At 43.2% G+C, this 11,969-nt stretch overlaps 1 protein-coding gene across 1 annotated transcript in view; it reads left to right on the top strand.

Annotated features, from left to right (window-relative positions):
• The first annotated feature begins 1,010 nt into the window (after positions 1-1,010).
• The window catches only part of LOC111965655 (pinopsin-like), a 26,596-nt gene continuing 15,637 nt past the window's right edge, over positions 1,011-11,969 (top strand). The window contains exons 1-2 of the mRNA XM_023989840.2: positions 1,011-1,713; positions 3,765-4,093. Of these exons, the coding sequence (XP_023845608.1) occupies positions 1,335-1,713; positions 3,765-4,093 (708 nt within the window). The 5' untranslated portion in view covers positions 1,011-1,334. The remainder of the gene's footprint in view (positions 1,714-3,764; positions 4,094-11,969) is intronic.

Here is an 11,969-nt window from a genome sequence, read left to right on the forward strand (position 1 = left end):
CATACACATAATACTGTACCTCTTGTGTAACTGCAATATGCGTTACAACAGACAGAGAAGGTTAGCTTTCAATATATATTTTGTTTGTTCAAATCGCTGCAGGGTTTTTTATTCAGAAATATGAAGCAGACATAGGCTACATCATCATGGTTCAGAAGAGGGTGAGTAAAGAGATAAACATTAAAGGAGGGGGAGCATGAGCAGTAACTAAGTTGTGTGTGTAAATTAACACAGCGCAGAACGTGATCCATATTCTTAGCTTTGAGAAATAGGTTTCCGGAGGGGGCAGGGCAGGGACAAAAACTCTGTATTCGCAACCACAGGCCTTTTAAATAACATTCTTAGAAGGTTAATTAAAAAAAACAAAAAAAAATCTGAGAAAGGAATGTGTTTTTAAATAAACATTTTAGAATGTATTCTAAATGTTACTAAACTTTTCATGTGTTTTTTATGGAAAGTCTTAACATTCTCAGAACAATTTGAGAATATTAATTTTAATAGAACCATGCTGAAGTACTGAAATTCCCACAAAATAACGTTGTTTCTTAACGTTCTCTGAACCATTTGAGGACATTCCCAATGTCAAACCAGTTGGAGAACGTTCCTAGAACATTACCAAAATGTAAATTAAATGTAACCATGTTTTAACTTGTAGGAATCGTTCTGTTAAAGTAATGAAATGCCAAGAAATAACGTTTTTTTTTGTTACAAAGTCAAGTAACTATCCTGCACCATTCCCAGGAAGTTGTTGGAAGGTTGTATGCAAAATAATCATAGGACAACCACGCTCTCACCAAACTCTAAGAAACATCTTGTAAAGACCCTGGGTTTATAAGCGCGGTTATCGACTGTACCGCTTGAGCATGCTTTTGGGGCACAGTCGATAGCGCGCTTGACTTTCGGGCTTAGAAGGTCGAGGGTTCGAGGCCTGCTCCCTGCCGTTTCATTACATTGGCCGTTGAGCGCGTTCCAATCAGACGATGAGTCTCAAGCTAGCGCGAGGACGCACTCTTTGAAAGGAGGGAGTAGTGTAACGACCCTGTGTTTATAAGGGAGGATATCGACTGCCTGCTTTTGGGGCATAGTCGATAGCGCGCTGGACTTCGGGCTAGAAGGTCGAGGGTTCGAGACCTGGTCCCTGCCTGTTTCATACCAATATGGTTGTCAGAACGTTATGTGCTAGCTGGGTTGTAAGGTGATAGAATAAATGGGGGTTCTGTATGTCTTTCTTTGTCACCGAGACTGTTGTGAGCATGTGTTCTGCGAGTTTGAATGAGTGAGAGAGCGTTCACTCCTCGTGTTGTAAGTCACCCCCGCGTGCGCTGAGGGTGCTGATGGTTGTCCACATACGAGCTCTGAATTTCAGCAGCACCGAAAGCTCTGCTTCCAACCTAAGCACCAATGTCAGTGCTCGGGACACCTTGGTTCCCCAGGACCCCCTCGACCTGAGCAGGCAAGGCCACACGGTGGTGGCAGTATGCCTTGGGCTCATTTTGGTCCTGGGATTCTTCAACAACCTTCTTGTCCTGCTTATCTTCGCAAAGTTTCGGTCGCTTTGGACGCCCATCAACCTCATCCTTCTGAACATCAGCGTGAGCGATATCCTCGTGTGTATTTGTGGAACTCCATTCAGTTTTGCGGCAAGTCTACAGGGGAGATGGCTCATTGGACACCATGGTTGCAAGTGGTACGGCTTCGCCAATTCGCTTTTCGGTGAGTTTTTAAAATATTTCAACAGGCAGCGAAAGCCATATAGCCTACACTTTAGGCTAACCCCCATGTGACAAGTAAAACAAATATTTTGCATATAGTAGTTTCTTAGCCTAAGCAACTTTACTGGCAAAAGGGCATGCAAATCCATCAGATCATTACTGCTCGATCAATTCTTAAATAAGTCCTCCAGGCTCATTATGAAAAGTCTCAGAGCACAATTCATCATCAATTTATGACAGTAACTCCAATCTAATTAATAAATGAATGGTATTTTATTCCTCCCTGTGCTTGTAACATTTTCATTAACCTACATTTGAATATGGAAACAGTGGAACATTAATGAAAAACGGTTGCATAAAGCTTTAGCAAGAGCAAGAGACATTTGCATTCAACCTTTATGCCAAAATTGATTCGTTTCTGTGTGTGAATAAGTTTCAATGTGCACTTGACTGGGAAGCTTGACATAGTAAATTTAGGGACTTTGCATAGGACCTTGAAAATATAAAGCATGTCGACTATTCTAATGTATAACCCCATAATGAAACCGCCCATTCAACACAGAGTAGAACATAGCCTACAGCACCCTTTTAGATCAGCCTCTCATACAAACTGTAGCTGATCTTATACATGTACACTTCTCATCTGTCATCTCTCCTTGCATGTCTCTGGATCCAAAATTGGATAACCAAAATTGATTGAAATATAATCTGTGGGTGTTTGACAAATGCAGTTCATTATGTTAAATAAAGGTTCGATTAAAAAATGTTGGCGTCATTCATGTTTCTGATTAAAGTGTACAAAAATGGCTATCGTTTTTAATGAGCTTGGCAAATAAATACATTGTCAAAGCAGTTTATTGGTCCAATGCTGTGACATTTGGCTGTTGGATATCTTTAAAGCTCAGTAATTATCCCGATGGGAGCGATAGGGCAGACTGGACTCCCCTGTTCCCCTTCCCTTTGAAACCACACAGGAGGGCAGTGACACACACGCATGCATGACTCACAACCACATAAGCGCACACACAATCAAACCCCCACTCCCCAGAAAGCTCAACCAAACCTGTAAACACTCCTGGAGGGGAGGAGTGGGCACATCACGCCGGCCCTGAACAATTTCTCTAATCAATGCCATATTTTACTCTGTCTGCTTCCTGAAGGCTCTATATGCTGTCATTCTTCATAACAGCCAGCAACCACTAATTAAGGATGACATCCATTCACAACTAACAAAGTCTCAAAGTACTCTGAGCACTTAGGTCGACTAAATTAAGTTGGGCAAACTTTTTCTTTCATTGCCTTTCAGTTGTTGCACAGGACGAAAACTTTTAGCAAGTTCTCACCTCCTGAGAGGACACACTGTCAATTCAATAACAAGTCACACTTCCTAGAATGTCAGGCTAGTACTCTGAGACAGACTAGCATATTAAAGACATAAACCTATTTTTCCCTCAGCTATAGACAAACACACACATACACACACACACGTCCCAATCACACACTTACAGACAGGCAGAAAGACAGGCAAACATGCACGTGCACACACACAGTATAGATTTGTATAGCACGTCCTTCAAGTGCCTCATGTTTTATCTCACGCCACTTAGTGCTTATCTGATGAAAAGTTCTTATCCTCAACCTCGGCTGAAAATAATAAAAGACAAGCCTCTTAAATCACCCAGTTCTCTTTGGAAACAACGGCACTAAAAGCCAACTTGCAGTGGTCTGACTTCATGTAGGAATATAATACTGCACCATACATTTTCTTACTGTCCTGTGTGGCATGGCATGCCAGCTCTCTCTTGGGTTTACTAAATATTACTTTTAACATTTAGCTAAATGTTACCAAAATAGGGCAAAACAGAGCTAATGATTGTTATCTAACCTTCTACCATTCTCCTCAGCATCTGAATTCTCAAACTGGTGAAAAAAACGGTGATAACTGGCATCTGTTATAACAACACCAGGCGCCCCATGACACCCTGATAACCTCCCCCTCGTCTCTCTCTCTCTCTTTTCCTCGCTCTCCCTCTCTCTCTCTGTCCCTCCTAGGGATCGTGTCCCTGGTGTCTCTGTCCATTCTGTCCTATGAGCGCTACGCCACGGTGCAGCGCTCCACCAAGGCTGACGTGTCTGACTTCAGAAAGGCCTGGCTGTGTGTGTGGGGCTCCTGGCTCTATTCCCTGCTATGGACCCTGCCCCCCTTCATGGGCTGGAGCAGCTACGGCCCGGAGGGGGCCGGGACCTCCTGCTCTGTCCAGTGGACCCAGCGCTCTCCGGCCAGTGTCTCCTACGTGGTCTGCCTGTTCATCTTCTGCCTGCTGCTGCCCCTCATGATCATGGTCTACTCCTACGGCGGGATACTGKTTGCCATCAGGGGGGTGAGTGGTAGAGGTCGACCGTTTTAAATCGGCATGGCCGATTTCAAGTTTTCATAAGAATCGGTAATCGGCATTTTTGGACGCCGATTACATTACATCCACGAGGAGACTGCGTGGCAGGTAGCATTAAACTTATCTTATAAAAAACAATCAATCTTAACATAATCACTAGTTAACTACACATGGTTGATGATATTACTAGTTTAACTAGCTTGTCCTGCGTTGCATATAATCGATCCGGTGTCTGTTAATTTATCATCGAATCACAGGCTACTTCAACTTCGCCAAACGGGTGATGATTTAACAAAAGCGCATTCGAGAAAAAAGCACAATCGTTGCACCAATGTACCTAACCATAAACATCAATGCCTTTCTTAAAATCAATACACAAGTATATTTTTTTAAACCTGCATATTTAGTTAAAAGAAATTCATGTTAGCAGGCAATATTAACTAGGGAAATTGTCACTTCTCTTGCGTTCAGTGCAAGCAGAGTTAGGGTATATGCAGCCGTTTGGGCCGCCTGGCTCGTTGCGAACTGTGTGAAGACCATTTTTCCTAACAAAGATCGTAATTAATTTGCCAGATTTTTACATAATTATGACAWWACATTGAAGGTTGTGCAATGTAACAGCAATATTTAGACTTAGGGTTGCCACCCGTTCGATAAAATACGGAACGGTTCCGTATTTCACTGAAAGAATAAACATTTTGTTTTCGAAATTATAGTTTCCAGATTTGACCATATTAATGACCTAAGGCTCTTATTTATGTGTGTTTATTATATTATAATTAAGTCTATGATTTGAAATTTGATAGAGCAGTCTGACTGAGCGGTGGTAGGCAGCAGCAGGCTCGTAAGCATTCATTCAAACAGTACTTTCCTGCGTTTGCCAGCAGCTCTTTGCAATGCTTGAAGAACAGCGCTGTTTATGACTTTATGAATCTCAACTCCCGAGATTAGGCTGGCAATACTATAGTGCCTATAAGAACATCCAATAGTCAAAAGGTATATGAAATACAAATGGTATAGAGAGAAATAGTCCTATAATAACTACAACCTAAAACTTATTAACTGGGAATATTGAAGACTCATGTTAAAAGGAACCTCCAGCTTTCATTTGTTCTCATGTTCTGAGCAAGGAACTTAAACATKAGCTTTTTTACATGACACATATTGTACTTTTACTTTCTTCTCCAACACTKTGTTTTTGCATTATTTAAACGAAATTGAACATGTTTCATTATTTATTTGAGACTAAATTGATTTTATTTATGTATTATATTAAGTAAAATAGAAGTGTTTATTCAGTATTGCTGTAATTGTCATTATTACAAATATATAAAAATTGGCCGATTAATCGGTATCGGCTTTTTTGGTCCTCCAATAATCGGTATCGGCTTTGAAAAATCATAATCGGTCGACCTCTAGTGAGTGGGACTCAGGTGGGGGAAGGTACTTTTTGAAAGCAGTCAATACCGGAAGTGAATTGAATTGTATGAATTGAAAATGTTCCCATTTCCATTCATTCATGAACTGAATTTCAAATGCTCTTGTTCTTCTTCCTAAATGGACTCCAACCCTAGAGTGGTGCGGTCTCTCATTGGTGGTTGGCTACATGGTGTCTGGTGCCTTATTGAGACTCGTGATGAAGATCATGAGATTGTGATGAAGTGTGCACTCTGGTGCTAATGAAGTGTGTACTCTGCAGCGGGTTACATAGTAACTCTACCTGTCAGATCTGTGCTTTACATGACATGAAAGATTTTGACATGCCGAGACAGAGAGAGTCTGCATTGAAATATACACTATATATACAAAAGTATGCGGACACCCCTTCAAATGAGTGGATTTGGCTATTTCAACCACATCGGTTGGTGACGGATGTATAAAATTGAGCAGAGAGCCATGCAATTTCTAAAGACTAACATTGGCAATAGAATGGCTTTACTGAAGTGCTTAGTGACCTTCAACGTGGCACCGTCATAGGATGCTACCTTTCCAACAAGTCAGTTCGTCAAATTTCTGCCCTGCTAGAGCTGCCCAGGTCAACTGTAAGTGCTGTTATTGTGAAGTGGAAACGTCTAGGAGCAACAACGGCTCAGCCGCGAAGTGGTAGGGCACTACAAGCCTCACAAAACGGGGCCGCGAGTGCTGAAGCGTGCGGTGCGGAAAAATTGTCCTCGGTTGCAAACAAATCAAATCAAGTTTATTTTATATAGCCCTTCGTACATCAGCTAATATCTGAAGTGCTGTACAGACACCCAGCCTAAAACCCCAAACAGCAAGCAATGCAGGTGTAGAAGCACGGTGGCTAGGAAAAACTCCCTAGAAAGGCCAAAACCTAGGAAGAAACCTAGAGAGGAACCAGGCTATGAGGGGTGGCCAGTCCTCTTCTGGCTGTGCTGGGTGGAGATTATAACAGAACTATGCCAAGATGTTCAAATGTTCATAAGTGACAAGCATGGTCAAATAATAATCATGAATAATTTTCAGTTGGCTTTTCATAGCCGATCATCAAGAGTTGAAAATAGCAGGTCCGGGACAGGTGGCGGTTCATAACCGCAGGCAGAACAGCTGAAACTGGAATAGCAGCAAGGCCAGGTGGACTGGGGACAGCAAGGAGCCATCACGCCCGGCAGCCCCGACGCACGGTCCCAGGGCTCAGGTCCTCCGAGAGAGAGAAAGAGAGAGAGAAGGAGAGAATTAGAGAGAGCCAAGATTTTCAAAATGTTCATAAATGACAAGCATGGTCAAATAATAATCAGGAATAAATGTCAGTTGGCTTTTCATAGCCGATCATTAAGAATTGAAAACAGCAGGTCTGGGACAGGTAGGGGTTCCATAACCGCAGGCAGAACAGTTGAAACTGGAATAGCAGCAGGGCCAGGCGGACTGGGGACAGCAAGGAGTCATCATGCCCGGTAGTCCTGACCGTATGGTCCTAGGGCTCCGGTCCTCCGAGAGAGAAAGAAAGAGAGAAGGAGAGATTAGAGAGAGCCAAGATTTTCAAACCATGTTCATAAATGACAAGCATGGTCAAATAATAATCAGGAATAAAAGTCAGTTGGCTTTTCATAGCCGATCATTAAGAGTTGAACAGGTAGGGGTTCCATAACAGCAGGCAGAACAGTTGAAACTGGAACAGCAGCAAGGCCAGGTGGACTGGGGACAGCAACACTCACTACCGAGTTCCAAACTGCCTTTGAAAGCAACGTCATGGGTTTCCATGGCCGAGCAGCCGCACACAAGCCTATGATCACCATGCGCAATGCCAAGCGTTGGCTGGAGTGGTGTAAAGCTCGCCGCCATTGGACTATTTTTCATGGATTGGGCTAGGCCCCTTAGCGCCAATGAAGGGAAATCTTAACGCTACAGCATACAATGACATTCTAGACGATTCTGTGCTTCCAACTTTGTGGCAACTGTTTGCCCCCGTGCACAAAGCGAGGTCCATACTAATGGTTTGTCGAGATCTGTGTGGAAGAACTTGACTGGCCTGCACAGAGCCCTGACCTCAACCCCAATGAAAATCCTTGGGATGAATTGGAATGCTGACTGCGAGCCAGGCCTAATCGCCCAACATCATTGCTCAACCTTACTATTGATCTTGTGGCTGAATAGAAGCAAGTCCTCGCAGCAATGTTCCAACATCTATTGGAAAGCCTTCCCAGAAGAGTGGAGGCTGTTATAGTAGCAAATGGTGGACCAACTCCATATTAATGGCCATGATTTTGCAATGATATGTTCGACAAGCAGGTCATGTAGTGTATCCTGGTCAAAATCATCAACAGCACATCGAGCTACTGTTGGGTAACTGCAAAACATTTTATACCAATGATATTGGTAGTTCATATGGGTAATTGTAGAATGCATACCAAAATAGCTTTGTTTTTGATGTTGACAGACATCAAAATGTCTGCAGGCATTATGCCGGCAGGCTCTGTGGCTGCCGGCATAATGGTTCAAGCCAGACCATGATTCACCGCTATACACAATTATGGGCCCTACTCAGCCTTTGTGCTTCTGGACCCATTATCCCTTTGACAAACAGGGCATCTGGGTATATATCTGTCTGGCTGGATGATTGGGAGATATTATTACATTTATACGGAAGTATTTCCTTCATTTAATGACTGGAGGCCAGAACCAGATAGCACTACACAGTACAAACAAGATGTTTCAAAAACACATACGGAGACACAATCTAGATCATTTCCTCAATGTATTTTTTACCACTGCTGTGACCATGCTATAAAGATCTATGGTAACACGTAGCATGGAAGAAAATAGTTCATGTCTATTAGGAGAAGCAGCTAGACATTGTCTCATGGGCAGTGTCCAATTAACATGTAGCCCAGTGTTTTCATGGCTATTTAAGTAATGGAGGCAGGCTCTCTGGGGAGTCATGGAGGCAGGCTCTCTGGGGAGTCATGGAGGCAGGCTCTCTGGGGAGTCATGGAAGGCAGGCTCTCTGGGGAGTCATGGAGGCAGGCTCTCTGGGGAGTCATGGAGGCAGGCTCTCTGGGGAGTCATGGAGGCAGGCTCTCTGGGGAGTAATGGACGCAGGCTCTCTGGGGAGTATTGGACGCAGGCTCTCTGGGGAATCTGGACCTGGTTGTGTTCAACCCTCAGGTTTTTGTGAATCATCCTTGCCTTTGAGGGGCTTTTATAAACCCTGGGCATCTGGCTCACACAACCAATTTGTAATTAAAGGGTTCCAATTGGTGGCTGTGGCTGCCTGCCCTGCTCAGAGTGCCCTCGCCTTATGCTACCCGCCAGCGCTACTCCATGAATGAATCATCTAGGAGCTATTTTTGGGCTGTGGAATCGGCCCGTTACTATTGGTGACAATCCAGTTATGTAAGTTGCTCATTTTCCCTGGGTTTGTTTAACCCTGTTCAGYTGAGGGGACCAGCGCTGCAGGCCTGATTACTTGTGAATTCCSGCTTCGCTGATCCACCAGTCACCTTCCTTCTGAAGCCGTTCCCCTCAGGCTTTTCTTAGAAACCAAGCGCCAGCTTGTGGAGCAGTAAAGGTGAATTACAATTCACCATGCAGTGACACATCACACAGAGAAATTACATTCATATGAAGAGAATCAGTATGTATCAAGGGTGGGATTTTATGGTTGGGCCTCACTGCACATCTTAATTCCAGGCACACTGTTGGTCGTAAAAGCCTCTCCCATGGTCTCACATCACTGTGAGATTTATCATGCCATAACTGTGCCTCAGCATAAATATCGATTCGACTGCATCCTAATGTGTTACTCCAATGCATGGCCAAATCTCCAGGTGTCACAAATGTACCTTTTTTATCCATTTCCTGAAAAGAACAGCCTGAGCCTCCAAGATAGAAGTGCCTGCTTCCTTTGTGGGTCTGGAATAGAGAAATCCAGGCAATACACCGGAAATACCCTTTGTGATGGCTTGGCAGCAGTAGAATTCCTATGACATGTTTAAGAACATTGCGTATGTAACAGAGGTTATGGCCTACTCGGCCGCCAACAAGGCTGTGTCTAATTGAGCATCAGTGGTGGTCGGTGCCTTTTAAGATGAGGGAGGATGATTACTTTTCTTATTTCTATTACAGCATATTAGATGACTGTCATTCATATTCCATTCACCCATGGATGGAAATAGTTCAACTCTGAGACTATCGATCACTACAGAATAAGAGCAAATCCAAGACGTAGAATTACTAGTCTGTAGCTGGAAATTATGTAAGTCTAGTACGAGAATACCGACAACCGCGGAAACATCTATTCTATGCAACGACCATCTGTACACCTGACGTATCCATTACAACAGAAACTATCCAGAGCCGCTGAGAAAGCGACAACTACGAAAGACATTGTGACATCTGGGGAAGTTAACCAGAGACTTTCTGATGAACTGACTCTCCAGCAGATGACGATTCCAAAAGAGAAGACAACAACGACATATGGGCGTAAATATATACATTGCAATTATTTTCGAATGAGCGGCTGTTCATGTGCAAAGGATTAGCATTTCAATTAATATAATTATCAACTGTTTGTAGTGAATCCATTTTGTCTTTCCCGCTTTTTATCTATCCCCACCCCTTTCCATTGTCTACCAAGCCATCATACCGGTTTAGCCCACTAGGGACTTATCAATGCATTGTGTTAGTAACCAATAACTATGTAATAATTACACAGAATTGATTTGATAAAAGTCTTCACATTTAACGACATTCACGTTACGACACAGTCAAAAGTTGACACACCGACTTATTCAAGGGTTGTTCTTTATTTTTACTATTTTCTACATTGTAGAATAATAGTGAAGATGTCAACTATGAAATAACACATACGGAATCATGTAGTAACAAAAAAAGTGTTAAACAAATCAAAATCTATTTTATATATTTGAGATTCTTCAAAGTAGCCACGCCTTGATGACAGCTTTGCACACTCTTGGCATTCTCTCAACCAGCTTCATGGGGTTGTCTCCTGGAATGCATTTCAATTAACAGGTGTGCCTTGTTAAAAGTAGGGTGGTGCGTATTGGTGTGCTTAACGTGGGAGTAGAAATCTATGATGAGAAAAGGAAAGTGTAATCAATGGTAGGTGTGCCGAGACATTGCAGGAGTTATGTTAGTTGAGCGTGACAGGCCTTCATATTCTCACACACGGCTCACGTTTATGAGCCCCACTCGACTGCGTGGAGAGTTGTGGGCTCATGATGCCGGACACACTCATTCGCAAAGTGCTCCTTCTTGACCTCGAGAACTAGTACTAGGCGTTGCAACGGGCTATCTACACATAAAGGCGGACGCATACGTTTATTAGGAGTGGGGGCTTTTTACCCGGCTCTATATCTGCACGCTCCTGGACCTGTTTTCTCTTGTTTTGTATGTGTTTATTGGTCAGGGCGTGAGCTGGGTGGGCATTTCTATGTGTTGTGTTTCTATGTTGGGTTAAAGGGTTGCCTGGTATGGCTCTCAATTAGAGGCAGGTGTTTGGCATTTCCTCTGATTGAGAGTCATATTAAGGTAGGTTGTTCTCACTGTTTGTTTGTGGGTGATTTTTCTCTGTGTCTTTCGTGTCTGTGTTGTGCACCACACGGGACTGTTTTGGCTGTTCATTTCGTTTGATGTAGTCTGTTCCTGTCCGTGAGTTCTGCGTGTAGTTATGTAAGTTCAGTTCAGGTTTTGTCTACGTCGTTTTCTTATTTTGTAATTTTCCAAGTGTTTTCGTATTCGTCTTGTGTATTCAAATAAATTTTTATGTCTACTTACCTCGCTGCGTATTGGTCCACCGATCCTTCTCTCCTCTCCTCGTCCGAGGAGGAGGAAGACGACAGCCGTTACAACTCTTCCAAACTTATGCGCCTAGTAGCTTTTTGTGCAGGAATTGCATGTATGCCCGATTCACCATTCCTCCTCTGAACAGTTGATGTTGAGATGTGTCTGTTAGTTGAACTCTGTGAACCATTTATTTTGGCCTGCAATTTCTGAGGCTGGTAACGCACTCTGAGGCTAAGCTGATTGGGGGGGCTCTCTGGTCCCCTTCCTTTCCTGGGGTGGTCGCTATTGAGAGCCAGTTTTCATCTAAGCGCTTTGCATTTGGATTTTTGTTGACTTGCACTCTTGAAAGAAACCGTTTCAAGAGTTCTCGATAATTTTCCACATTAGACTGACAGTCATTGTTATAAGTAATTATGGAGGGGTGCGTCGTATCTCTTGCTTATTTAGCTAGTTTCTTCCATAAGTACTGGACTATGGTCTTTTACCAAATACGGCGCTTCTTCTGTATACCGCCCCCCCCCCCCTGCCTACATCTGTACAGCACAAACTGTAGCTCAAATGCATTCAAAGGAAAGAAAATTCCACAAATACTTTTTTAACG

This window comes from Salvelinus sp. IW2-2015, linkage group LG6.2 (genome assembly GCF_002910315.2).
Source record: "Salvelinus sp. IW2-2015 linkage group LG6.2, ASM291031v2, whole genome shotgun sequence".
Taxonomy (NCBI): Eukaryota; Metazoa; Chordata; class Actinopteri; order Salmoniformes; family Salmonidae; genus Salvelinus; species Salvelinus sp. IW2-2015.